This window comes from Oryza sativa, chromosome 3 (genome assembly GCF_034140825.1).
Source record: "Oryza sativa Japonica Group chromosome 3, ASM3414082v1".
NCBI lineage: Eukaryota > Viridiplantae > Streptophyta > Magnoliopsida > Poales > Poaceae > Oryza > Oryza sativa.
Window position 1 is genome coordinate 36,018,398 of NC_089037.1, and position 24,359 is coordinate 36,042,756.

General features: G+C 42.1%; 4 protein-coding genes, 1 long non-coding RNA gene and 1 other non-coding gene across 8 annotated transcripts; 3 read left to right on the top strand and 3 right to left on the bottom strand.

Annotated features, from left to right (window-relative positions):
- Positions 1-1,018: 1,018 nt before the first annotated feature.
- On the top strand, positions 1,019-6,554 carry FEN1B (flap endonuclease 1-B-like). The gene is made up of 17 exons (NM_001402318.1): positions 1,019-1,142; positions 1,237-1,353; positions 1,983-2,041; positions 2,132-2,191; positions 2,428-2,481; positions 2,563-2,611; positions 2,724-2,771; positions 3,120-3,185; positions 3,822-3,872; positions 3,963-4,082; positions 4,152-4,236; positions 4,659-4,740; positions 4,897-5,005; positions 5,082-5,138; positions 5,236-5,282; positions 5,362-5,419; positions 6,006-6,554. Exons 1-17 carry the CDS (start codon positions 1,131-1,133, stop codon positions 6,168-6,170), a joined length of 1,239 nt encoding a protein of 412 aa, NP_001389247.1. The 5' UTR covers positions 1,019-1,130; the 3' UTR covers positions 6,171-6,554.
- Positions 6,555-6,924: 370 nt separating this feature from the next.
- LOC9266306 (uncharacterized protein C24B11.05) lies at positions 6,925-9,763 on the top strand. Of its 3 annotated transcripts, none has more exons than XM_066308779.1 (9): positions 6,947-7,088; positions 7,166-7,451; positions 8,007-8,110; positions 8,208-8,273; positions 8,377-8,474; positions 8,575-8,700; positions 8,782-9,066; positions 9,151-9,216; positions 9,310-9,763. In XM_066308779.1, the coding sequence occupies exons 3-9, from the start codon at positions 8,065-8,067 to the stop codon at positions 9,457-9,459; spliced, it is 837 nt and encodes a 278-aa protein (XP_066164876.1). In that variant the 5' UTR covers positions 6,947-7,088; positions 7,166-7,451; positions 8,007-8,064; the 3' UTR covers positions 9,460-9,763. The 3 variants fall into 3 exon arrangements, with proteins under 3 accessions (XP_015632896.1, XP_066164876.1, XP_025880011.1); XM_026024226.2 differs by lacking the exon at positions 6,947-7,088 and adding an exon at positions 7,728-7,870 and having other exon boundaries at positions 7,321-7,451; XM_015777410.3 differs by having other exon boundaries at positions 6,925-7,451.
- A 973-nt stretch (positions 9,764-10,736) lies between these two features.
- LOC107277200 (uncharacterized) lies at positions 10,737-13,310 on the bottom strand. The gene is made up of 4 exons (XM_015773874.3): positions 12,818-13,310; positions 11,979-12,060; positions 11,703-11,892; positions 10,737-11,288 (listed from the first exon to the last, which is right to left on the bottom strand). Exons 1-4 carry the CDS (start codon positions 12,997-12,999, stop codon positions 11,182-11,184), a joined length of 561 nt encoding a protein of 186 aa, XP_015629360.1. The 5' UTR covers positions 13,000-13,310; the 3' UTR covers positions 10,737-11,181.
- A 379-nt stretch (positions 13,311-13,689) lies between these two features.
- Positions 13,690-13,762, top strand: TRNAE-CUC (transfer RNA glutamic acid (anticodon CUC)). Its single transcript has one exon. It is a non-coding gene; the product is annotated as a tRNA-Glu (tRNA).
- A 647-nt stretch (positions 13,763-14,409) lies between these two features.
- LOC136355794 (uncharacterized) lies at positions 14,410-15,539 on the bottom strand. Its single transcript, XR_010740189.1, has 2 exons — positions 14,694-15,539; positions 14,410-14,589 (listed from the first exon to the last, which is right to left on the bottom strand). It is a non-coding gene; the product is annotated as an uncharacterized lncRNA (long non-coding RNA).
- Positions 15,540-19,794: 4,255 nt separating this feature from the next.
- On the bottom strand, positions 19,795-23,450 carry LOC107280389 (uncharacterized). Its single transcript, XM_066308906.1, has 5 exons — positions 23,212-23,450; positions 21,505-23,134; positions 20,497-21,414; positions 20,146-20,418; positions 19,795-20,046 (listed from the first exon to the last, which is right to left on the bottom strand). Exons 2-5 carry the CDS (start codon positions 22,927-22,929, stop codon positions 19,999-20,001), a joined length of 2,664 nt encoding a protein of 887 aa, XP_066165003.1. The 5' UTR covers positions 22,930-23,134; positions 23,212-23,450; the 3' UTR covers positions 19,795-19,998.
- Positions 23,451-24,359: the final 909 nt, after the last annotated feature.

The window sequence follows — 24,359 nt, forward strand, 5'->3', positions numbered from 1 at the left end:
CTAGTTCGAGTTGGATGTAAATTAGTTTAATGGGTAAGCTATCTTAAATTAAAATAGACGCTCTAAACGTGATTCGTGTGTATTGTTCTGGTTTGATTTGTTTCGCACTTACCACCAAACTTAGATTATACTATCCGACACATCTGCCATTGGATGCTCCCTCTTTATCATGTCTTTTGATGAAAAAAAAGGAGCACAATCCCTCTCTTTTTACCTACTCCTTTTTCTTTCGACGATTCTGCATTCTACACTTGGCAGAAAATATATGTTATTTAACTCTTTTAACATTACTAACATTACTTTCGACGGCCATGTTTTGCACGTTAATAATGGTATATTATACTAACTTGAAACGGTGCTATGCTCTGTTTAAAACTGAAGTTGCTTTCGGCTCGAAAGAGATGCTAGAATAAAAAAAGATAAGGGGGGAAAACGTTAGTACAATGTACTCCCTTCGTTTCAAAATAATTTTATTTTTCATCCACACTACATATGCCAATACAAAACAAAAAAAAACCCACTTTATTAAATCTCAATGCAATTATTCTCTACTTTATCTATTCACAATACAATTATTTCATATATTTTAAAATTCTAATACAATGATTACTTAAAAATAAACTTATTTAGGAACAAATGGAGGAGTAATTTTATTTATGGAATGGAGGGAATATTATTTTTTAAGGGGAAAAAAGGGAGAAGTTAGGATTTAGGTGGGACCCACATGTTAGCTCGGTTGGACTAAGTCAACGTGCCGCCTTAGTAAAAATCGCTCTCAAAACCGTCCCATCAAGAAATTCAAATTATACCAATTTAAATAGTTGGGATCAACATATCCGTTATCGATACGAATCAGTGTAGACCTATATTAAGGGAATCAAAGTGGACTTATTCGTTAATTCAATGGGCCAACTAAAAGTAATTATGGCCATTTGCAGAAGCGGAAGGTGGAGGCCCATTTATAGCATTGCACGGAAAAGGCCCAAGTTAGGTACTATAGCCCATTCCGAAGTCTATCGCTATCCACTTCGTCCCCGCGTCGCGTGGCCCGAAGCGAGGGAGCGGAGGCTGCTCGCCGCGCCGCGCCGCGCCGCCGCGCTTGGTCATCTCCGCCGCCGCCGGCCGTCGCCATGGGCATCAAGGTATATGCATATATAGCACGCTCTTATCACCGAAGCGCTCGATGTGACGTCACTCTCGCTGACTCTCCTCTGCCTGCGCGCGTGTTCGCGATAGGGTTTGACGAAGCTGCTGGCGGAGCACGCGCCGGGGGCGGCGGTGAGGAGGCGGGTGGAGGATTACCGCGGCCGCGTCGTCGCCATAGACACCAGCCTCAGCATCTACCAGTTCCTCGTGAGTTTCCCCGGCCGTGGCGGCGTCCCTCCCTCTCTTATCTACTCTACTCCCTTCCGCTTCAGTTGTGAGTATGATTGTAGCAATCGTGTTATCTTGTTTTGGGAATGCCTTGATTCGGGGAAAATTTAGTGATACCTGCCTCCGTGGTTAAGTGGTGGCGATCTACAGTCAGTTGGAGTTGGGTTTTAACTTCTAATTCACATTAAAAGTTTGAGCAAATGCAAACAGTGGCGAATGGTGGCGATTGTGCAGTCAGTTGGAGTTGGGTTTTAATTCGCATTAAAAGTTTGAACAAATGCAATTGTGCAAACACTTCGTATCACCAGTAGCTTCTATGTATAGGAAGTCAGTGGCTTAATGCCATGAGCGGAGCCTCAATTTCTACGGTGTAAGATAGTAGCAAACTTATATGTAGAATTGTAGACAAAAAGGACATGGCTAATGATGTGAATTCACTGCCACCAATACCCTTTGCATTGATACCCTGTTCTGATTGACTGGGAAACCACTTGGTAGCGCTCGCCATCTAACTAGTGATATTATTTTATGCTGGGAAAAAAGCTTATTGATGGATTGTTTTGGGGGTAAGGGGATTCAGATGTTCTGTGTATATGACATTTCTGTAGATTGTGGTAGGAAGGAAAGGAACAGAAGTTCTGACCAATGAGGCTGGTGAAGTCACAAGGTGAGGGAAAGTACACTGTACCCTGCTGGTGAACTCATGTGGTTATGACTTCTTTTAGATAAAAGAATTTTACATGCATGTGAATTGTAGTCATCTGCAGGGCATGTTGAACCGAACTGTTAGGATTCTAGAAGCAGGAATAAAACCTGTGTAAGTTTTGATGCATCCTGTATTCCCTGTTTATTGCTAGCTACTCCCTCCGTTTCACAATGTAAGACTTTCTAGCATTGCCCACATACATATAGATGTTAATGAATCTAAACACATGCATATGTCTAGATTCATTAACACCTAAATGAATGTAGGCAAATGCTAGAAAGTCTTACATTGTGAAACGGAGGAAGTACTGTTGTTGACAGGAACTAAATGCTAAAATTTCATACCAGTTTTGTGTTTGATGGTGAGCCACCTGACATGAAGAAAAAGGAACTGGCAAAAAGGTATACTCTGAATAGTGCCTTTGCTTTGATTGTTTCTTGTGAGTGTCAGTATTTTTATTTCCTATGTTTACCACTCTTTAGGTCTTTGAAGAGAGATGGTTCTTCCGAAGATCTAAATAGAGCTATTGAGGTCATCTGATCCTAACCGTAGTACTATTGCCTCCTTCTTATTGTACCTTTTTACTTTTGGGGTGATTTATCTGTTATTGCATTGCACCTCTGAGGCAGCATTTATGTTACAGGTTGGAGATGAGGATTTAATTGAAAAATTTAGCAAAAGGACTGTAAAGGTAATTACCTACGTTTGGGGGAAGTGAGCCAATCAAAAGTTTTTACAGTAACTTTAGGAAATACTTCCTCCGTTTCACAATGTAAGTCATTTTAGCATTTTTCACATTCATATTGATGTTAATGAATTTAGATAGATATATATGTCTAGATACATTAACATTAATATGAATATGGGAAATGCTAGAATGACTTACATTGTGAAACGGAGGGAGTAATATGTTAATGGATTTTTTATAAAGCAGCATCACAAAATCTGCCATTTCGAGATTTGTCTTCACAACTCAATTAGATCGTCTATAAAATCCTGCTGTTGTCCAAAGCATTAATCACCTTTTTTTTCTTCACAGGTCACAAAAAAGCACAATGAAGACTGTAAGAGGCTGTTAAGCTTGATGGGTGTCCCTGTAGTTCAGGTACAATTCGTGCTTAATCCATCAGTTTCTTCCTAGTCTTCGTTTTACCACAAGATGATCAGACGAGACAATCAACTTTCCTCTTTGATATGCTTTCCCAACTCCCTGGAGAGTTAGCAGACCATTTGGAAATTCTTATAACCAAAAGAAGGAAATTGCACCAGCCTCACTCATAGAGTTGCTGCTTGTGATCCGGTGGTCTTAAACTTATGGGTCAACATGTCATAAAGCTTAGATTATCTTACATAGGGTTCTATTGCAATGGCTTCAGGCAACAGTAAACTACGTAAGAAGTCCAGCTTATGAGAATTCTAGATGTTAAGGCCTGCTCAGCTTTTGCATGTGTAGATGTTTGTTTGGTATTGGCCTAAGTTGGACTTGCTGTTATGCTTGAGCGCTAGCTAGGATAACCCGGCTTTGGTATACATGCAGTATTAGATTGGTGGAACTTTAGCAATCAACAATTGGTTCTTATGTTATAGACATCACCACACGTGGGACATAATTCTATTTCTTTTTGCTCCATTTGAGCAACATGCCATACCTATGATCTCAGGGCAAAGATGCAAGCATGATACTTGGCTTTAATGAGTTTTCACTGTTATTTCTAATCAATTCATGGTATCACATATGCAGGCACCAGGGGAGGCAGAAGCACAGTGCGCAGCACTCTGTGAAAATCACAAGGTCTAACAAGCCGATGATTTTATTACAAATTTATGTCGATGCCCTCGTCACATGACCGAATTATATTTTACTCTGAGTTGTGACTGTCAGGTCTTTGCTATAGCTTCGGAGGATATGGACTCTCTAACTTTTGGTGCTAGAAGGTTTCTTCGCCATTTAACCGACCTGAGTTTTAAGAGATCTCCTGTAACAGAATTCGAAGTGTCAAAGGTAATGCTTTAGTAAATTTCATCATCAACATTTTTCCGAGCATCATGGCAATTATTTGTTGGCTTCCAGGTTTTGGAGGAACTTGGACTCACAATGGATCAGTTCATTGATTTGTGTATCCTTAGTGGCTGTGACTACTGCGAGAATATTAGAGGTTTTATCACGTTTTTTCTTTTTTCACACACTTAATATTAGATTCTACCAATGATATCATATTACCATGCTGTATTCAGAATTTAGAGGTTGCTTCATTACTTTCTCATGTCATGGGTGCTTTAGACATAGCATTCTCCATTGCTAATGTATCTATAATAGAAATGTGGAAGTGTGATATCCTATTCTTGAGTTAAAAACTTCAAATTATATTTTCTGCAATTGCTTTTATAGCTCAACGCTTTGTGCTTCTGTTGGCTAAATCTTGAATAAATGCCACTCAAAGTTCTAAGAAGATTGTAGAGATATCATAATGCTGGAGAATTGAATGTTGTGTATGCTGCATCCTTCCTTGACTATCTTTATCATAAATTTATACAAGTCCTTGCATTTTATTATTACTTCTTGTCTTGTTTTGAATAGGTATTGGGGGACAGAGAGCTTTGAAACTTATTCGTCAGCATGGTTATATAGAAGAAGTAGTGCAAAATCTTAGCCAGACAAGGTATGTTTTCCATGGGATTTATGTTAAATTGATGACCTGGTTCAACTGGCATTTCTTTAGTTTGTTGTTCCATTTTCTGAGTAATCTTAGTTTCTAGGTTTTACCATATGCTTCATTTTTTTTTTGAGAGGTACCGTATACTTTCTTGATCTGTAGGTATAGTGTCCCAGAAGACTGGCCTTACCAGGAAGTTCGGGCATTGTTTAAGGAACCTAACGTTTGTACAGATATTCCAGACTTCCTGTGGACCCCACCAGATGAGGAGGTTATGCTTGGTAGTTGCCCATACCACACGGCCCCTGTTGTTTATCATGCTGACAGTTCTTGTTTTCTTTGTCCAGGGCCTTATAAACTTTTTGGCAGCCGAAAATAATTTCAGTCCTGATCGAGTAGTAAAGGCATGAGTGCATCTTTTATTTCACTTATATATTAATAATTCCCCTTATGCATATTATTGTGAAACAATTGACCCTTTCCCTTATATTCATTCACCAGTCTGTAGAAAAGATAAAGGCTGCTAATGATAAATTTTCCCTTGGGCGGTAAGCAACAACAGTTAACATGTTATCTTGTGGAGAAATATCCATGCAGTTCTGAAGTGGTGTTTTTTAATTGTTTCAGAGGGAAGCTTTTGGCACCAGTAGCGAACTTAACAGGATCTACATCAACTGCAGGGAAGGTACAGAGCTACTTATTGTTTCATCTCTCTTATTTACTTTGGCTCACTAACATATTGCACGGGCTACACATGCAATCATGATATCCAGCCTACACCCTAGCTCTCTGAAAATTGGTTCTATCGCATTATTGCATAACTTACTGTTCTTTAGGTTTCAGTTAATTGTGGTGTGTATTTTCTCTATCTGGGCTGAAATATATCTGCTGTTCCATGATTTGAATTCTGATAGCCGTTTGTAGCTCCAGAAGGCCAGGGTAGTGTTGTTTTCTATTTTACTTTTTTTACATGGATTCTTTTTTTACCCTTAAAGTATATTTCTTCATAGCAACATGGGTTTAATTTTTCGTTGAGTTAACGGATGCTACATACCACTGCAATTCGTCCAATTGTAACCTCATATATAGTTGATTATCATCTTTTCGCTCCTACTGTTCTATTGATACGTGCTCGTGTTCTTTGTTCTTTCTTTGTTGTTCTTTCTTCTGCCATCTTACCATGTCGGGATACATTTTGTGTAACATATGGAAAAAGTAGGATTAGTGTAACATGGATCCTTACCTAGTCCATCAATTGTCTTGGATAACAGGAACCCAAATGTATCCTGGGTGGTCCAGGGCAAGTCATGAAGGCTAGGTCACCTCTACAAGTGTGCAAGAGCTCAAGCTTGAACTTCATACATGACAATTCAAAAGCGTTCATGCTGGGCAGGCGATCAGGATTTCTCAGAATATCTACATATGCTTCCATCTGAATCTGGAGCTGCTCTATTTCCATGAGTTGGTTGGCTGAAGCTTTGACTGACACCATCTACAGCTTCATGAAGAATTAGTGATTTCTTGAAATGCGTTGAGCCTATGCTATTATTGTAGTTCAGCCTTTTGCCTTGTAAAATCAAGTTGAATGCTTGAGCTTTCTCACATTTAGCACTGGTTCTCGCTTGAGTGTTGAACGGTGACCATGAAGAATTTGATCACCTTTTGGCTATAATCTGAAATTTTGTCAAGGTGCCAGAACGAGCAGGAAACTGGTTGAGGCTGCTTAACTTTCCTGGTGTCTTCTCTAGGATGTGCATGTACCCCTCTCCATCACATACTTGAATTGTGATAGCCTTAGCATGATCTGTATTAATCTTTAAGTTTCTCTCAGTTATTAAGTACTCCGTCCCAAAGTATAAGGGATTTTGGGTGGATGTGACACATCCTAGTACTACGAATCTGGACGTCCGCCCAAAATCCCTTATACTTTGGGACGGAGGGAGTACTGAATTGCTTTGATCTTTCCCTGGAGCATAAATGCTGTATATTAGCATCAAATGGCAATAATATTCAAAATAGAAAAGTATCCTTAGCACAAGAAACCTGGAACATTCCTGTATTGTTGGTTGTCCCATTTGATCGAACTGCACAAACTATGTGAAGTGGAGGTATTCGAAGTTGGACCGTTGGAGACTTGGAAGCTTCTGAATTCTGATTCGCAATATATCCATTTTATATTCTTATTCTTTCTCATCCTTTATGACTTCAACAGAGGCTGCTGGATAAACAACAGCACTTGGAATAGACGAATGGTACATCCAACTGCTACCAAAGTGCTCCAATATTCTTCATCTACGCAAATTTCCACGGTATTCAAAGTGCTCCAATATTCTTCATCTACGCAAAATTCCACGGTATTCAAAACAGATGATGTACTCTGTATTCTTTGATTCTTTCAATTGTTGCCATATATTCCCCTGCCACTTTGTAGGAACCTGGCATGCAGATCTTACTTGGGAGTTGGGAGCATATGCCAGCCTTCAAAGTTGAACACTAGATCTGTTCTCTTGTTAAGAGGCATCCTTGCCTTGATGTACAGCTACAGTGACGGGCAACAAATTGGCTGGATATCCTGTTCTTCATGTAATCATGTCATGCCTTCAAATGCAGCTGGGCATCTCTTCTGTACGTGGAGCCTTGGGGAGTTGGAATGCTATAAGTAGAGTGCTAGCTTCAACACCATTCATCAGGAGCCTTCAAGCCTTCATTGTTTTGAGGTGAGCAACTCTCTCGTTGTGCTCTCCATTGTTTGGCTTTATTTTGGTATTATTGTCCCTTTTTGTTTTTGCAGAGGACGTTTTGTCCTATTATTGTTTCTATCTTGGACAGTTTTGTGATGATGATACTTGATTGAAGTTTAAAAGTACACTTAAACTTAGCTAATGTCAGAATATGCCCTCTCGGTAGAAACAATGGTGGATTTGATTTACATCGTCTATATCAGATGCTCACACCAAATTCTAACCACAAAAATATTTTGCTGGGGTTGTCAGGACTCAAGGCCAAGAGTGTCCTGCCAAAAGCTCAGCCCTGTAAATATATTTCCTACCACAGCCTCCCGAGTTTCTCGGGGAAAAAAAAACGATTATATGCCCCTGGAAACAATATAACATGACTGTGAATCGCTGAAGTTCAGGTCTGGCAGCTTCAGTTTGATTGGTTCTGTACTTGAAATCCGTGTTACTTGTTTTACCAGGCATGTTGCAGAGTCCCTTCCAATTTTTGCTCTTGAGATCATATTGTCATTCTATAAGTTCCTCATGTAATTTCAGGCTCTCAAATTGGTGTGATTTCATTTAGAAATCACCCTTTCAGCTTTGATCATCAAGAATGGAGGCTATAGTTGAAGGATCGAAGTATGAGTGCTTGCTGTTTGGTATGTTCCACAATTCCATTCCTTATAAAACCAGAGGACACTGTTTGTTCAATATAACTGCACAGTCCAATGAATCTGTTTGCTATGGCATCTTCAGATTTGGATGATACCCTGTACCCCTTCAGCTCTGGCATCAATCTAGCTTGTCGCAAAAATATACAAGGTGTGTAGTAATACTAATCATGTTCCGTATCTTCCTGTTTATAAAGCACTTTTATTCTCACAAATGTTGGGAGAGACTGCAATTTGGTAATTTTGACTGCCAGATTACATGCGTCGCCATCTGCGAATTGAAGAAAGCCAAATTGCAGATATGTGCCTGGAACTGTACAAGGAATATGGCACCACGATGGCTGGTCTTAAGGTAAACCTCTCTGATTTTGCATAAAGAAAAAAAAAACTTGATTTTGCCAATATTATTTTTGCCTTTTTATTCTTTTCTAATCATGCAACTGTTACTGCAGGCATTAGGTTACGAGTTTGATAACGATGAATTTCATGCAAATGTCCATGGTACACTGCCATATGACAATCTGCATTTCGACCCTGTTTTGAGGACCCTTCTACTTTCTATTCCACAGAGAAAAATAGTATGATACTTCCCTATAGTTTTGCCTTTTGGAAGATCCTTGCTGGCAGGTTTTTTATAATCTTTGATTTGCTTGCTGCAGATATTCACAAACTCTGATAAAGCTCATGCAGAGGAGGTTCTGTGCAGGGTGGGTATACAGGACTGCTTCGAAGGCATAATATGCTTCGAGACACTGAATCCACCAACCCCAACATGCCATGGTCTACACAAGCCCCTAAGTTCTATCTCTGATGAACTATCTTCTGATTTGGATGACCTGGATGAATCTGATGGCTTCAGACCTAAATCACCAATTCTCTGCAAACCCTCTATTGAAGCCATGGAAGCTGCGATTCGGATTGCGAATGTTGATCCTGAGAAAACAGTGAGAATCTTTTCTTAAGTTACATGGCCCAAAATCTTCCGTATCAAGCGGCGGAAATCTGACTTCTTGAACTTGTATTTTCAGATCTTCTTTGATGACAGCGTTCGAAACATAGCGTCAGGAAAAGCTGCAGGCTTTCACACTGTGATTGTAAGACTGCATAAACAGTTCAAAACCTGAAAACTCCTACCTTTCTTTGTTCGTGTAATCGTGTTAAAATAAAATATTACGAATTTGCTGCAGGTTGGGAGGCCAACGCTGGTTCCAGGTGCTGATCACGCTCTTGAAAGCATTCATAACATCAAGGAAGCATTGCCCGAGATATGGGACGGTTGGTCTGAATCTGATGTTGTTCTTGCTTCCACTGCTTCTGAGACAACGGTTATTGCTTGATTGTGTCATACTTTGCCCCATGGATATTATATTGTGCAAAAATGAATGTTTGATGAAAGTATATCAAAGATTGCTATTCATGGGTGCAAACAGAAGACACATGCTGACATGCATATAGTAGTAGGTAAGAGATTATGGATAAAAGAATTCCAGTATTGATGGAATTGTATCAATTGTACTTGGATAGATTAGTGAGAACTTTGAGAAGTAAATGTAGTGGATGGCTTGCACAAGAAAATGCTCTTGGGTTGCCATTTATAATGAGGAGCAACGGAATATCTTTCAAGAGGCTCTAATTATGCAACATCTTGTTTACAGGTGTTCCAAAAATGCATACATGATACATCGTGTTCCTGGAACTAACTGCCACTGACCTTGAATGTGTAAACTGGATTTTGTGCATTGCATGCATATCTAAATGGTTGTTATCCGATCTAAATGGGACGATCTATGTCCTAAACCTGAAGAAGAAGAAGATAGCCTGAAAAAGGAAGGATCAAAGGGGTTGGGAGTTTTAATCTCCGAACCCTCTCTGGAACTGAATGGTCTCCACTCTCCAGCTCCGGCTTCAAACATGTTTGCCGCCTCACATGCAACGCACGTGCTACTTATGTTCACTCTTCATAACCAGAAAAATCCTGAAATTAATTTCAGAGAAGGAACAAGATTTTTAAAAAAATGATTTTTCCTGTATAGAGATTGTTCGGAGTTTCAATCTCTGAACCCCTCTGAAACTGACGACGTCCCAACTCCAGCTCCGGCTGTTGGAAACATCGTTGTTTGCCTCATGCAACGCATGGTAGTTACGTTTCATCATCAGAGAAAAATGCTAAACTTTCAGAGAAGGAACCAAAAATGTACTGAAATCAGCGGCCGGTGTAGAAAAATTTTTAGTGCCCGGATAAACCTAACTGCCATGAGTTTGATTGATCCATAGTGAGCGGCTCTAGCACTCAGTAATGTAGTGTTTTTCATCGAAGAGCGGGTTTAGTTAGACATGCATGGATCAATCAATTAGGTGTTTGTTTGATCCGTGCCTTGCAACTGAGATGCGTGAAGATACGATCGATTGACCTGTAATTAATGAGAAGAGTTGAACTGATTCTTTCTGTAAAGTGTGATATCACGCCCTTTTGTGAACTAAAAATGAAATTCATCTTCATCAAAGATTCGGAGTGATTTTTTTTCCGATCGAATTGCAGCAGGTTATGCATATGCATTGCTTCTCTTCTCGATCGATCTGTAATTAATGAGAAGAGAGTTGAATTGATTATTTTCTGTAAATTCTGATGTTTGTGAATTAATGAAGTTCATCTTCATCAGAGTATTGTATTGATCACTGTATATACACAACTCAATCGGAGTTCGCCCTAATCTGTAATCTTGTAGTTAATGGGGAAAAAAGAAGCTCTGTACCAACTGTTATGCTTGCAATCCAAAGCTGGGCAGCTGTCTTCTGTCTAAAAGAACTATGGTTAAAGCCTAAAGGGATACAAGCGAGCTAACCCGTGAAGCCGTTTATAGGCAAAATTAGTGGGTAACTCAGGCCGCGGATTGACACGCGGATTACCTACTAATTTAACCTATGGATGGGTTTATGAATTGACCCACTTACATTTCTAGGTGTGGTAAATCGGGCTATGATGCGGAAACCTGCGGATTAGCCACTTATTTAACATATAAGTAGATTATCCGGTCGGCCCGCTTACATCCCTTCGTACATTATGATGCACTCTTCCTGTCTCCTCGGTGCCCTCCAACAGCAGGATGGTAGATCTCATTATTTTGGCAAATCCCACAACCGCGAATTGGTGTTGCCTCTGGATTACCTGCAAGAAATAAGTCAGAATTAGAACTTAATTTATGTGAATGATTTGCACCAATCAGAATATGATAATAATATTTGAGTCCAAAAACTAATACTGTCAAACTAGAGATGAAACAACGAGCGAAAATGATCTCTTGTTTTCTTTTATCAAAACGTGGATGCGATGGTTTATTTTTCACTAACAAGCCTTATCTGCTTCGCATTTTTTTGTTAGCATAGTAAAACCTCACAAGTGTTGCATGCATACTTATCAAATTATTTTTTGGGTCAACCTATGACTTAACAGAACCTATGATTACAATGAACCAAACTAAACTTGAAATATGCAGCAGTAGAAAGAGAAAGAAGTAGACCATCATTCATATAGAAATGTTACCAATACAACAACAATCTCGTGGTTTGTAACTTAACATACCTGTGTCAATCTTAACACAAGAGACACATGACCTTCCATCAAAATCGGATTTCACTTCAGCAAAGAACTTGGGAACAAGGTCAGGACATTGGGTGGCCCCTTTGAGTTTAGCAAGGAAATTTACATGCACCCACACACCATTGAAGAAGGAAGAAACACTGTCCAGTGCTTTAACCATCTCATATTCATCCTGCCAACATATTCACCAACATAAGTGGGTACTCCTATGGCACAAATAATATAGAGAATAAACATGAAAAGTGTTTAAGCAGACACCTCATTTGATCTGTTATAGTGTTCTAGAGCAACCTTTGCACATGTTGGGGTCTGCCATGACCCATCATACACAGGTTCCTTCCTGCAAGGAAGTAGAGCAAAGACAGCATAGTCATCAGTTAATTGTTGATAAATAGCTGCCATAAGGAAAACTATATTCAGAGCGATTCAGTTTTTCTTTTCTTTTTGAGCTACAAACCAACTATATTAAGAAATGAAAAACAGTTCAAACGTTAGTCAACAAGTGCACAGACAATTGGATTACCAACCAGATTGTCAAACGCTGTTGATAACTGCAACAGCTCTAAAACAACACTTGTACAACAAAAATGCTCCTGGGTTGCCATTTATAATCAGGAACAACGAAATATCTTTCAAAATGCTCTAAATATGCAACATCTTGTTTACAGGTGTTCCAATAATGAAGAGTACATCATGTTCAATGGAACTAATGCCTAAACTGGATTTTGCGCATTGCATGCATATCGATGTGGACTGCAGAGAGCTTAATCAATTTGCTGACCATTCACATGTTTATAGGTAATCAAGTCTTGATTGCATTACACCAATCTAATTCAAAAAAAAAACATCATGTTAAACTGAACATAGTGAAACATTTAGTGTATATTTGATTGTAAAATGGATAATGCTATATCGGCCGAACAAAGTAAAAGAAAAAACATTAGGGCATGTTTGGAGGAAGGGGACCCCGATCCAGATTCCTATCATCAACTTAATCCTATAGCAACCCCCTGATACAAATTTGTAGTATTTCACATTTGTATGCGAGGAAATGAAATTGCGAAGGAAAAGGAGGAGATGAGATGGGATGAGATTACCCTTTCTTGTACTGGAGAGGGCCTAGCCGTGGCTTGTGGGTTTTGGAGACGAACACATTGCGGTTGCGGAGGCTGTAGCAGAACTTGAGGTGGCTGTTCCTCTTGCAGATATCGGGCCTCGACTGCAACATCGTCTTTATTTTCGAGAGCTGCGACGGCGACAACATATTTGTGCACCCCATCTTGCGGAGCAAGATCGAGTTGAGCTCCGCCTCCGCCTCCGCCTCCTCCTCCGGCGCCGGCTGTTCGGGGCGCTTGCGCTTGCCCTTGCCATTGCCATGGGAGGATGTTCATCTCTCTGGCCGCCGTCGCGTCGTCTCCTTGAAGCCCCCCCAGAGAGAGAGACGATCTGAATGAGAGAGACGAGGCGAAACCGACCCGAATTGAATTGATCGTCTTTCTGCTTACACCTCACGCGGGCGAGAACGGACGGGAACTGTGGCCCCACATGTCAGCCTCGGGATCCCGTTTCCGAACCTTCCATTTTCTCTCTCGTCTCCCTCTACCACGTCCGTCCGATTACTACATCTTATACTACTTGTGTGTAAATAAATCTACATTTTACTTGTGTTTGTTATTAACCCCTAAAATTATCAGGGGATCTCAAACTCTCAATCCCGTCTCAGTATTCCGAGTGTCACGGCCGCCCCAGATCGAGATGAGCCGTCAAATTAACAAACACGGCTCAGCCACCTTTTCTCCGATAATAATTCGCATTAGCCAATCTTTGCTCTTCATCTTAATCATAGCAAGATCAGGCCGTTTAATTGTTTGTAACACGCGCCCTCTATATCCTATACACTGCGGGTTTCTGTAATCGCCTGATAACGTCATACACAGACAAATAATTAATGAGTGCTCCCCCATCAGAATCCGTTGTGGTCTAGCTGGTTAGGATACTCGGCTCTCACCCGAGAGACCCGGGTTCGAGTCCCGGCAACGGAATTTTTTTTGTTTTATCTTTTTGGAGAATTGGAGTATTTTATCCCTGTGTTCTTTTGAAAAAAAAGTACGAAATACCCCTGAACTATCGTAGTCGACCGAATTATCTCTCTGAACTAGAAAACCAAATATTGATCACCCTAAACTTTTAGTACCAGAAGAATTACCCCCCTCAACTCAATCTAGAGCTGTTTTGTCCTACGCTGCATCCGCGTGGCAATCCAGTCAGTATTTTTCATTAAAAAAAAAGTGGGACCCACATGTCATACCTACTCTTCACTTATTCAGCTATTCCCAATCTCTCTCTCGCGTGGCCGCAGGCGCGCACGGGCACGGCGGTGTGCGGCGGCGACGACGCGAAACGAGGAGGGGAACCGGCAGGAGCTCGTCGCCATGCGCGACGCCAGCCGCGGTGGCCGCAGAGACCAGGCCACGCTCATCGCCGCCGACGTGGCGTTCTTCTTCTCGGCAACGCCGTGGCCGTCCGCCTCGTGAAGCACCTCGGTGCCAAGGTGGTGGTCTCCGTCGACCGCGGCTGCGACCGCTCCGACCTCACCTTCGCGGCGCGGAGGGGCAGGCGGGGGCGCGAGGTGAGGCGGCGGCGCGAGACGAGGGAGCGGCAGACGGCGGCGCGCGGGCCGGGCAGTGGGCAGCGGCGTGAGACGGTGTCTCAGGGCTCACCCAGTCCATGACGGTGGAGCCGCTGGCCCACGACGCCGTCGACGAGGCCACGGAGGACGACCGACGACGAGGAGGAGCTCGCCTTGGCCAGCTGCCGGCCTCTCCCCTTCTTCCTCCTCTCGCCGCCGGCTTGTCAGTCTTCAGAATAACTTTTGCATTGAAGGTATCATCACATAAGACTCTAAGACTGTTTGCATTACTGGTGTGCTTTGCTAAAGTATGAATGAAAAGAACTTTAACCGTCGGCACTCACTTTAACCAGAATTAGCACAACATATGGAGGACGAGATAATCAGATAGGAAAACTCTCACTTCTTTTACTAAATCCATCACTCTGCCCTTCGACCTCGCAAGAATCACGCGTGGCTACATCGCATCCATTCGCTGCAACTCCCCATGACACGAAAACCATCCACCGAAAGAAAAATGTGGCCATGAAAATTTGGTCGGAACAACCGCGAGGGAAGTTCACTGAATCCTCCTCTGGATCATGGCGCCCGAATCGTTCCAAACCAAAACCAATCAATCCCCCAATAGCACGCACAAGCATGGCCAATGCAGCACGACGAACACCAGGAGGCCCCCGAGGTCGAGCAGGAACGCCGCCGCGGCCGCCACGCGCGCGTTGTGCACGAACGCCGGCTGCGACACGGAGGACAACGCCCCCGCGGCGGCTCCTCCGCGCCGTCACCGCCGGACCTGGAGGAAGAAGGGGAAGGGAAGGGGTGGAGCGGCTATGGTGAGGAGGTGGCGTCGCCGCCGCCGCTCGCCACCCAGCCGCGCCCGCCGCCACCGCTCGCGCCGCCGCCCACCTCCCCCCCTGCGCACCCCGTGAGAGAGAGAGAGAGAGAGGAAGAGGGGATGGGGATGTACGACAGATGGGTCCCACAACTTTTTAAAAAAGAAAATGCTGACTGAATTGCCACGTGTACGCCACGTAGGATAAAACCGCTCCGGATTGGATTGAGAGGGGTAATTCGTCCGGTATTGAAAGTTCGGGGTGAACAATGTCTGATTTTCGGGTTTAGGGGGTAATTCGGTCGACCGCAATAGTTCAGGGGGGTAATTCGTACTTTTTATTGTTCTTTTTGACAATAGAGTAAGAAAAAAATTTGCTTCAACCTTTTGGAGAATGGGAGTATTATATCCTTGTGTTCTTTTTGGACAATAAGAGTAAGAAAAGTTTTGTTTTAACTAATATTTTATATCCTTTGTGTTCTCTTTGGAGAACTAACAAAAATGCATGTGTTCTGTTATGGATATATAAACAAAAATATCTTATAAATTTTAATAAGTAATAAACAAAATAAATGTGATATTCACATGTTTGAACTTGACTATCTTTTTGGACAATAGAGTAAGAAATTTTTTTCAAAAATGCACGTGCTTTGTTATGGATATATAAACCAAAAATATCTTATAAATTTTAATATGCAATAGACAAAATAAATGTGATATTCACATGTTTGAACTTGACTATTCCAACATCTATGACACGCCTATGTGTTGTGGGCTAGAGCTCCCGATCACGGGGATCCGACTAGGTCCCCTTTTCGTGAGTCCGGTCGGGGAGCCAAGTGCACTTGAGACCAATAATTGTGCCCCTCGCGTACCAATGGAGAATGAACGACCACAAAACTATATAGGTTCGGGTCACCCCGAGGTATAGTATTCTACTTATGTGGTGTGGATTCCTATATCTTCTTACAAGGATCTTACAAATCTCTATAACCGATTATAGGGTCAAGAATCAAGTCTCCTATTGGGCCACGTGGCGCCCTAAAAATTTAAGTTAGACACCTCCAAATTTCTGCCACGCGTCCATCTATATCCTTCCATCTGAAGCCCAGATTGCTGGTAGTGCTTCCCGGATGAGTATCCATCAGACCATCAGTGCTTTCACAACTTTAGTAATGCTACCTGATAATATAGAGAGAAGAATTCTCTTCCACGCCTCAAGAATTCAAAATTTGTTGTCACTGGCAGCGACGACATCTGATGACGACGTCCCCTCTCCTAGATCAAGCTCGGTGGCAGCACGGCGACGGGGCTCCTTAAGCAGATGCGGTGCAGATCCAGCCTGCCGCTGCCCCCTCCTCGTCGCTGGATGGGGATGATAATAAGCTCGATGGCTGCGCGTGGGGAGGGGGGAGGAGGTGGGCAGCAGTGACTAGCTCCGATGACGGCGAGGCCCTCTCCTCCCACGCGACCCTCTCCGCAGCCGTCCCTCCACTATCGACGGACGAGATCGGCACACGCGAGCATGAATCCCCAGGGTTTACCGCCATGTGCGTGGTGACAATGGCGCATGGGACTGCTTGGCGACTGAACCAGCTGCCGCAGTGACGGACAGCGTCGTTGTCAGGCGTCCTGTTGCCGCGAGCTGATGAATATCTCCTCCAAGCTTCAGCGGCGTCGGGCTGCTCTTCTGTAATGAACTGCTAATAGAGGAGGGTGCGGTTGTGTATATGTTTGTGAAGGGAGATCGACTGATCGACATAGGGAGAATCAAGAGCATGACAAGCCGTCAGGTGACATCCGGCAAGCATAGGAACGATCTACTGAAGAAGGCCTACGAGCTCGCCTTACTCTGCGATGCTGAGATCGGACTGATCATCTTCTCCAGTCGAGGACGCCTGTATGAGTTCTCCAATATAATTATGTAAACTGGTATGTACATGCATCATGCATGCATCCACCACTTCATTTAATTTGCTAACAGCTTGGAAATTAATAAATGGCACCATATTTGACTCAATTGATTAAGTTGTGACTGATCATCATGTGTGATCGAGCTATTGTAGTTTGTTAGCATATGCTTAATTACAAGCTTAATATATATACATGTTTTTCCAATCTGTAGATGTTGTATTGCCACCGACAAGCTCCTCAGCTCCTCCCCAGTCCTCCAGATCCCAGAACGAACAAATAACAAGTTGTTTCTACTATGCATCCAATCATCCATCACATTTACAAACCATGATTCCAATTACTATAGCAAATAGATAAAATGTGATTAATATAATTTGCAGATTAAAACACCACGGAAATTTCTAAGGAAATGTGTTGCAATTTCAGCTATGAGAATTATTTTGTTGTATCATGATGACCATCCTGGTCGGTCTATGCATCTATACATGAGTAATATAATTACTTTCTCCGTTTCACAATGTAAGTCATTCTAACATTTTTCACATTTATATTTATGTTAATGAATCTAGATAGATATATATGTCTAGATTCATTAGCATCAATATAAATGTGAGAAATGCTAGAATGACTTACATTGTGAAACGGAGGGAGTAACTAACAATATCAATTGTGTGGCCTTCTGCAAACACTGAAGTATGAATCTGTGTGAGCCTAAGTAAACTGAAGGAGCCTAAGCCCTAAGTAAGAATGATTGACAGAGATTGTTATGTTTTGTATTCTGGTAAGAAATAGTTAGCCTAATTAAGCGTGGTTGCGTGGCTTATTAACTTGTAATGTTGTGTGTAATTCAAGGAAGGGCTTTCGTCAAATTTAAATGAAGGTATACTATACAACATACCATGGACTCTGAAAATGTATCATCTAGAAAAATAGCTAATATAAAATGTGCAGTTCATGCAAAAGCGCAATCAACAACACTATGTAGCTAGAGGCGCAGACCATTAATCTGTAAAATGACTTCAGCATATTGATGAGCAGGATTTTTTTTTTGAAACCGTAGCCAGGCTAAGCTGGAGTTATATTAAGGAGAATAGAAAGTATTTACAATATCACCATGGGAGGTGAAAGAGAGAAAAAAAGAAACATGAAGAAAAATAGAAAAGAAACACACACTAAATGAAATGAAAATCTAAGCGGATATTCTCGCAATATTTTTTGCCCCACACATGCTCCATAGCTTGATTTTGTCTTGTATTTTGGTGAGGAGTTGCGGTATGGTCTTATCTTGATTTTGGAACACCCTCCTATTTCGTTCACACCATATTTCTCATACCACCAACAAGTGGATTGACTTGAGTGCTTTAGCCTTGTTTTTCCCACCTTAAGATGTTCTTCTGATCCACCAATCCAACAATGCTTCATGATTTGATTAAAAACTTGCGGTTAAGGACCAATACTTGGCTATATATACACACACACAGTTATCTTTTACAGCTGGATAAGCATATAGAGTATTTCATTGCTCTGCTTAAAGATACATGGGCCAGTGGGCCAGAATCATTCTGAATAAATATGCTACTCCCTCCAGCCGGAAAAGGTTAAGAATTAACCTTGTCATAGGACCACGTGGCAGCCCAAAAATTTAGCTAAAAATCTCCAAAATTCTGCCACGTGGAGTTGTTATAAAAGTGGATTTACTGAAGAAAAAAAAAATCACCTACGAAGAGCCTTGCGGGCTCATGTGTGTTGCAAATTCCAAAACAAAAGTCACTTGTTGATCCACGGCTACACGCAGAGGGAAAGGTGCAGCTACATATACTTGCCTGGTACCAGTACGAGCAATGTACTGTCATTTATTGATTCATTTGCTCTTTACCTACGGAGTATGCATATACACCCTCCATATCGGAAAAAAATAACTTATGAGAATAAATCTGGACAGATGTTTGTTCAAATTCGTCATAACAAATTGTGGAGAGAGTAGGGCACTAACTAGGCCATTTCTTGTTAGATTTGTTTTCCATATTTTTTGAAACGGGTTATTTGCTACATGCTTCTGAAAATACATTTTGTAAAACAACTTTCTTCTAATGCATTTGTTTGACCACATGTGTAATCTATTTATGAATTAGATTTTCTTTAAATTTTAATTTATCCCGTTAATTAAATAAACAATCCACAGTGATAATATGGTAAACAGTCACTTTCAAAAGGAAGGGAGAATAGCTAATATGGTCACTGAAGTTTCGCTTCGGGCTCAGTTTAGTCCTTGAGGTTTCAAAACGTCCAAACAAGTCCTTCAAATTAATTATTTGGGTTAACATAGTCCTTCGACCCAAAAAAAATGCCACATGAGCATCCAAGTCATTCTTGCATGCAACAATACAAATGAAATGACCATTCTACCCTTACCATATAAAAAAGAAAGAAAAGAAAAAAATAAAGGAAAAAAAAAGGAAACAACATGGAGGAACGAAAAAAAGGCCGGACCATTACTCTCTCAGTCTATCTGTTTGTTTTCTCCATCTAAACCCCGATTATAATGTGTGAACCATTTATCTTCTTTTGCATGTATTGTATCTAATGATATATGTTATTTATTTATTGTGAGTAGTTAAACGTGCACGCAAACAAATATAGAACAATTCAACTCTGTACCGCACGGAATTATCAAAATCCTAGAAATAACAAAATCGTGTAAGTAGGTAAAAGTAGCAACTATATTTTACCCAATCAACTCAAATTGCAATATAAAAGTTATAGCCAACATGCATGACATAATTAAGCAAAGGTTCACACAGGTACCCTGGACTCGTCTTAAAAAAAAGAACAAATAATTCTGTTGCCATCCAACATCTTGTTGATGCTCGTCTGATGCGCCACGCCATAGGTAGCTGAAGCTTGAGCTATTGATCTCGACTTGGAAAAGACACCAATCTTTTTTTATGTCCAGACTGCAAAAAGAAAATTAGTTTACCCGATTAAAGTAGTGTACATCTCTATAATTGAATAATGCAAGCAGATTGAATTATTAGCATGATCGCTTTACTAACCTGAAGAAATGTGGAACCGGTCCTTTCACTATAGTACAATCCATAACCTTCAGGCATTTTTCCCTTTTTAGTCGTCTTGCTATTAGATGAAATAGCAGGTTGTTTTCCCCTGGATTGCCTAGATCGTGTGGCTCCAATTGCCAATTGCACGGCACTTCCTTGGCTTTGAGAGAGCAAGGTCTTTCCCCTTCTATGAGCAACCGAGGAATCATTGGCTTCTCCAGAAGGTGCAGCTTGATCTGGATGTGATGGGTAATGTGAGGATGAGTGTTCCTGTGATACCAACAAAAGTTACTATCTTGTGTGATCAAGTGAAAAGTAAGGAATATTTAAAGGTAATTGTATTGATACCATTTTCTTTTTGCACCCCCTAGAGTTATGGCCCTTCTCATGGCAAAACCCGCATTTCACAGAACCACCTCTCTTCGATGATTTAGTGCTCGATCCAGCAGCTTCCGTAGGGTCTTTTCTCCTCGCTCTCTTTGGGCTACCAGGCATCTTTTTAACCCTCGGAGGCAATGGTCTAGGATTAGTTGATAAAGGCCACACGGACTCATGCTCAACTGGCTGGAGGACATCTTGATATGTATTTCTGTATTGATCGATAGAGAAGCACATATTTACGTGGTTGTTTGGCTCCTCTGCCATCTTGAAGTAGGCAGCACATGCATGTTGGCAAGGAATTCCAGATATTTGCCAATATCTACAGGAGCATGTATTGGCTGAGAGATCAACAGTGAACCTCCACTTCTTTTCCCTGACTTCAAATCCAGAAGAACCATTCCATAAAACATGACAAAATTGGGTTGCATGTCTTATCTTGTTTATTTTTTTGAGAATATTAGGACAAATTCCCATGGTCCATCTCTCACTGTTGGTCTTATTCTCTTGAATCCTTCGAGTCACCTTCATCCGTATGTCCTCTAGCATGGTTATGATAGGTTTGAATCGTGCTTCTATAATCCAATTGTTGAATGACTCGCATATGTTATTTTCAACAGAATCACAGTTAGATCCAAGCTTGAACCAAGCCCTACACCAATGTATAGGATTGGTCTTCTCTAAATCCTCCCATCCCATAGGTGTTTTATTAGCTAACTTACTTTTGTAATGGTTAAACAACACAGCATTTGATGACCTTGCAATCTTCCAAAATCTCTTTTGATACTCTTGAAGACGGTGCCTTTTTCTCCAATTAGCATAAATGTGTCTTGCACACATTCTATGCTCAGCCTTTGGAAATAGATGTTCAATGACACTTAGAAGCCCCTGTAGATAGAAACAACAAGTTAATCATGTAAACTGTGAAGTGTCATAAACTACAAGTGAACTACAACAGAGCAACGAGCTGCAAAATACCTTTTGTTGGTCTGTGAGGAAAACCCAACCATCACCACCATAAGGAATATTAAGATCTTTCTGAAGATGACCAAGAAACCAATTCCATGAACTTGCATTCTCATACTCCACAACAGCCCATGCTATAGGATAAATCTGATTGTTAGCATCCCTTCCTACAGCTGACAATAACTCTCCTTTGACAACACCTTTAAGAAAACAACCATCAAATCCGATAACTCTCCGACATCCATCCAAGAATCCCCTTCGACAAGCATCTAAACAAACATAAAATCGCTGAAAAACATGCTCATTTTCATCAGGATCAAGGGCAACATGCACACTACTTCCAGGGTTACTTCGCATCAGCTCAAGAGCATAGTCAAACAACCTTGAGTACTCACCACTATGGGCGTCCATTACCTTCTTTATTACTCTTGACTTCGCCCTCTTGACCATTGTCATTGAGACATCCACGCCCATCTCTTCTTGTACAGTCTCTTTCAGTTCTCTAGCTTTCCATGACGGATTAGCCTTAATTACACTCTCGTACTTATCACAAATTCTACTTGTAGACAACCTTTTGTTTTTTAGATCTGGGCAGCAACTATGATTTCCATTATATGTCACGATCTGAAACCAATCACTCCTTGAGTTGTAAGAAGCATGCAGTAACCATGTACAACCTTTCCGCATACAAACAGCCCTAAGTCTGTCTCTGTCATTTTTGATAAATTTTATATTTACCTTCTTTTTCAACGCATACCTTGTTATTGCATCCTTCAATTGCATCTTTCCTCTAAAGCACATGTCGACTGCATTTTGTGGTAATTCAGCATGGTTATCAAATATTGGAAACCGACACTTCCTCCTCTCTGCAGAATCCCCACTATCATCATCATAGGATGCATCATCCTCTGAATCAAAGTATGCAATGCCATCTCCCTCGTCATTTACCTGTGTTATGGTGTTGGCATCAACACTTTGAGGAAGATCCAACTCAACTGGGGTGTCAAGTGGAATTTCTTCTCTCCTTTTCATTTTTTTCTTGAATTGCTTATAATTAATTCTTATCTCATCTGCTTCATCATCTTCATCCTCTGTAAAACCAGTGGCATCAGAACCACTATCTGAATCTAAGCCTTCAGTTTGTATGTTCGCGATACTGCTATTGGGATTATCACATTGTGTGTTCGTACCGCCCTTTGCAATAACTAGAGAGTCTGGAAACATGCTATTATTATCCCGAAATAGATCAAATACAGCTTCATCAGAATGAGCCTCTACCAATGTAGAACTGCAACCCATATCCAATTTAACTATTTCAGTGTAAATGTCCACAGCTCCAGTAGTTCCAACAATTTTCACCATCTCCAAGCAGGACTGATCATCTACAAGCAGCCTCATTCCATTATTTAGTGCATCACCAGGTGGTAACCAGTACATTCTAACAGGCTGTTGAAAGGTTGTGTGATCCAACAGATGGCCTTCAAGTTCTGGGATTCAAATTTTCTCAATGTCTATATGTGACAAGCCCTCATCCCCATTAATGTACTGAACTTTTGACCCATCAAGAACGAAATGACCATTGAAATAAAATTTAATAGCTAATAGCTCAGAATCTGCCATCTGCTTTCGTTCCTAGACAAATCTGCTACACAGTAGTGGTGAAAAATCAAAACATATCCAAAAATTTAATGCGATCGAACAAGAAAAATGAGAACTTGCCTCTACTGGTGTGATCCACGACTTCTGCAAACTAGCACTCCAACTGATCGCTTGGCAAAACCCCAGAGCAGTGCATACCATGACAGAGCTTGGCGAAGCTTCTTGGAGCCGTACGTCGGCGTTGCCCCGTGCTGCGGCGACGCGGCTGAACAGGAGCAATCGTTGTGCAGCGCTGCGATGCCGCGACCGCCGTTCGCCAGCGACCAAACCCTATCAGGGTTTAGACGGAGAAAACAAACAGTGGAGTAATGGGCCGGCCTTTTTTTTCTTCCTTCCTGTTGTTTCCTTTTTTTTTCCTTTTCTTTCTTTTTTATATGGTAAGGGTAGAATGGTCATTTCATTTGTATTGTTGCATGCAAGAATGACTTGGCATGCTTATGTGGTATTTTTGTGGGACCAAGGACTATGTTAACCCAAATGATTAATTTGGAGGACTTATTTGGACGTTTTGAAACCTCAAGGACTAAACTGAGCCCGAAGCGAAACTTCAGGGACCATATTAGCTATTCTTCCCAAAAGGAACCACATTAGGAGTCACTACTAGAAAACCAATTTTCCCAAGCGGCCAAAACTAATTTTCGCAGACGGGAGGGAGGTTCGCCTGCAACACAACGACTGTAAAAATCGATGATTTTCGCAGTCGGGGCAACGGCCCTCCTGCGAAAATGCAAAAAAACGAACAAAAAAAAAAATCGCCGCACCGCCGCCGCCACGCGACTCGCCGCCGCCCCCCTCCCCCGGCCGGATCTGAGAGGGGAGGGGAGGGGAGCCGCCGCTGCCGCCGTCGTCGTCGTCGCCGCCGCCGGCCTCCCCCCTCCCTCCTCTGGCCAGATCTGCGAGGGAGGGAGGGAGGGGAGACGCCGCCGGCCGGCCCGCGCCGCACCGCCCGCGCGCCGTCGCCGCCGCCGCTCCACGTCGCCCCGCGCCGTAGCCCCCAGCGGCCTCCCCCCTCCCTCCTCTGGCCAGATCTAGGAGGGAGGGGGCAAGGGGAGACGCCACCGGCTGCCCCGCGCCGCCCCGCACGCGTCGCCGCCGCCGCCGTCGCCCCTGCCGGCCTCCCCCCTCCCTCCTCCGGCCAGATCTGCGAGGGAGGGAGGGAGGGGAGACGCCGCCGGCCGGCCCGCGCCGCACCGCCCGCGCGCCGTCGC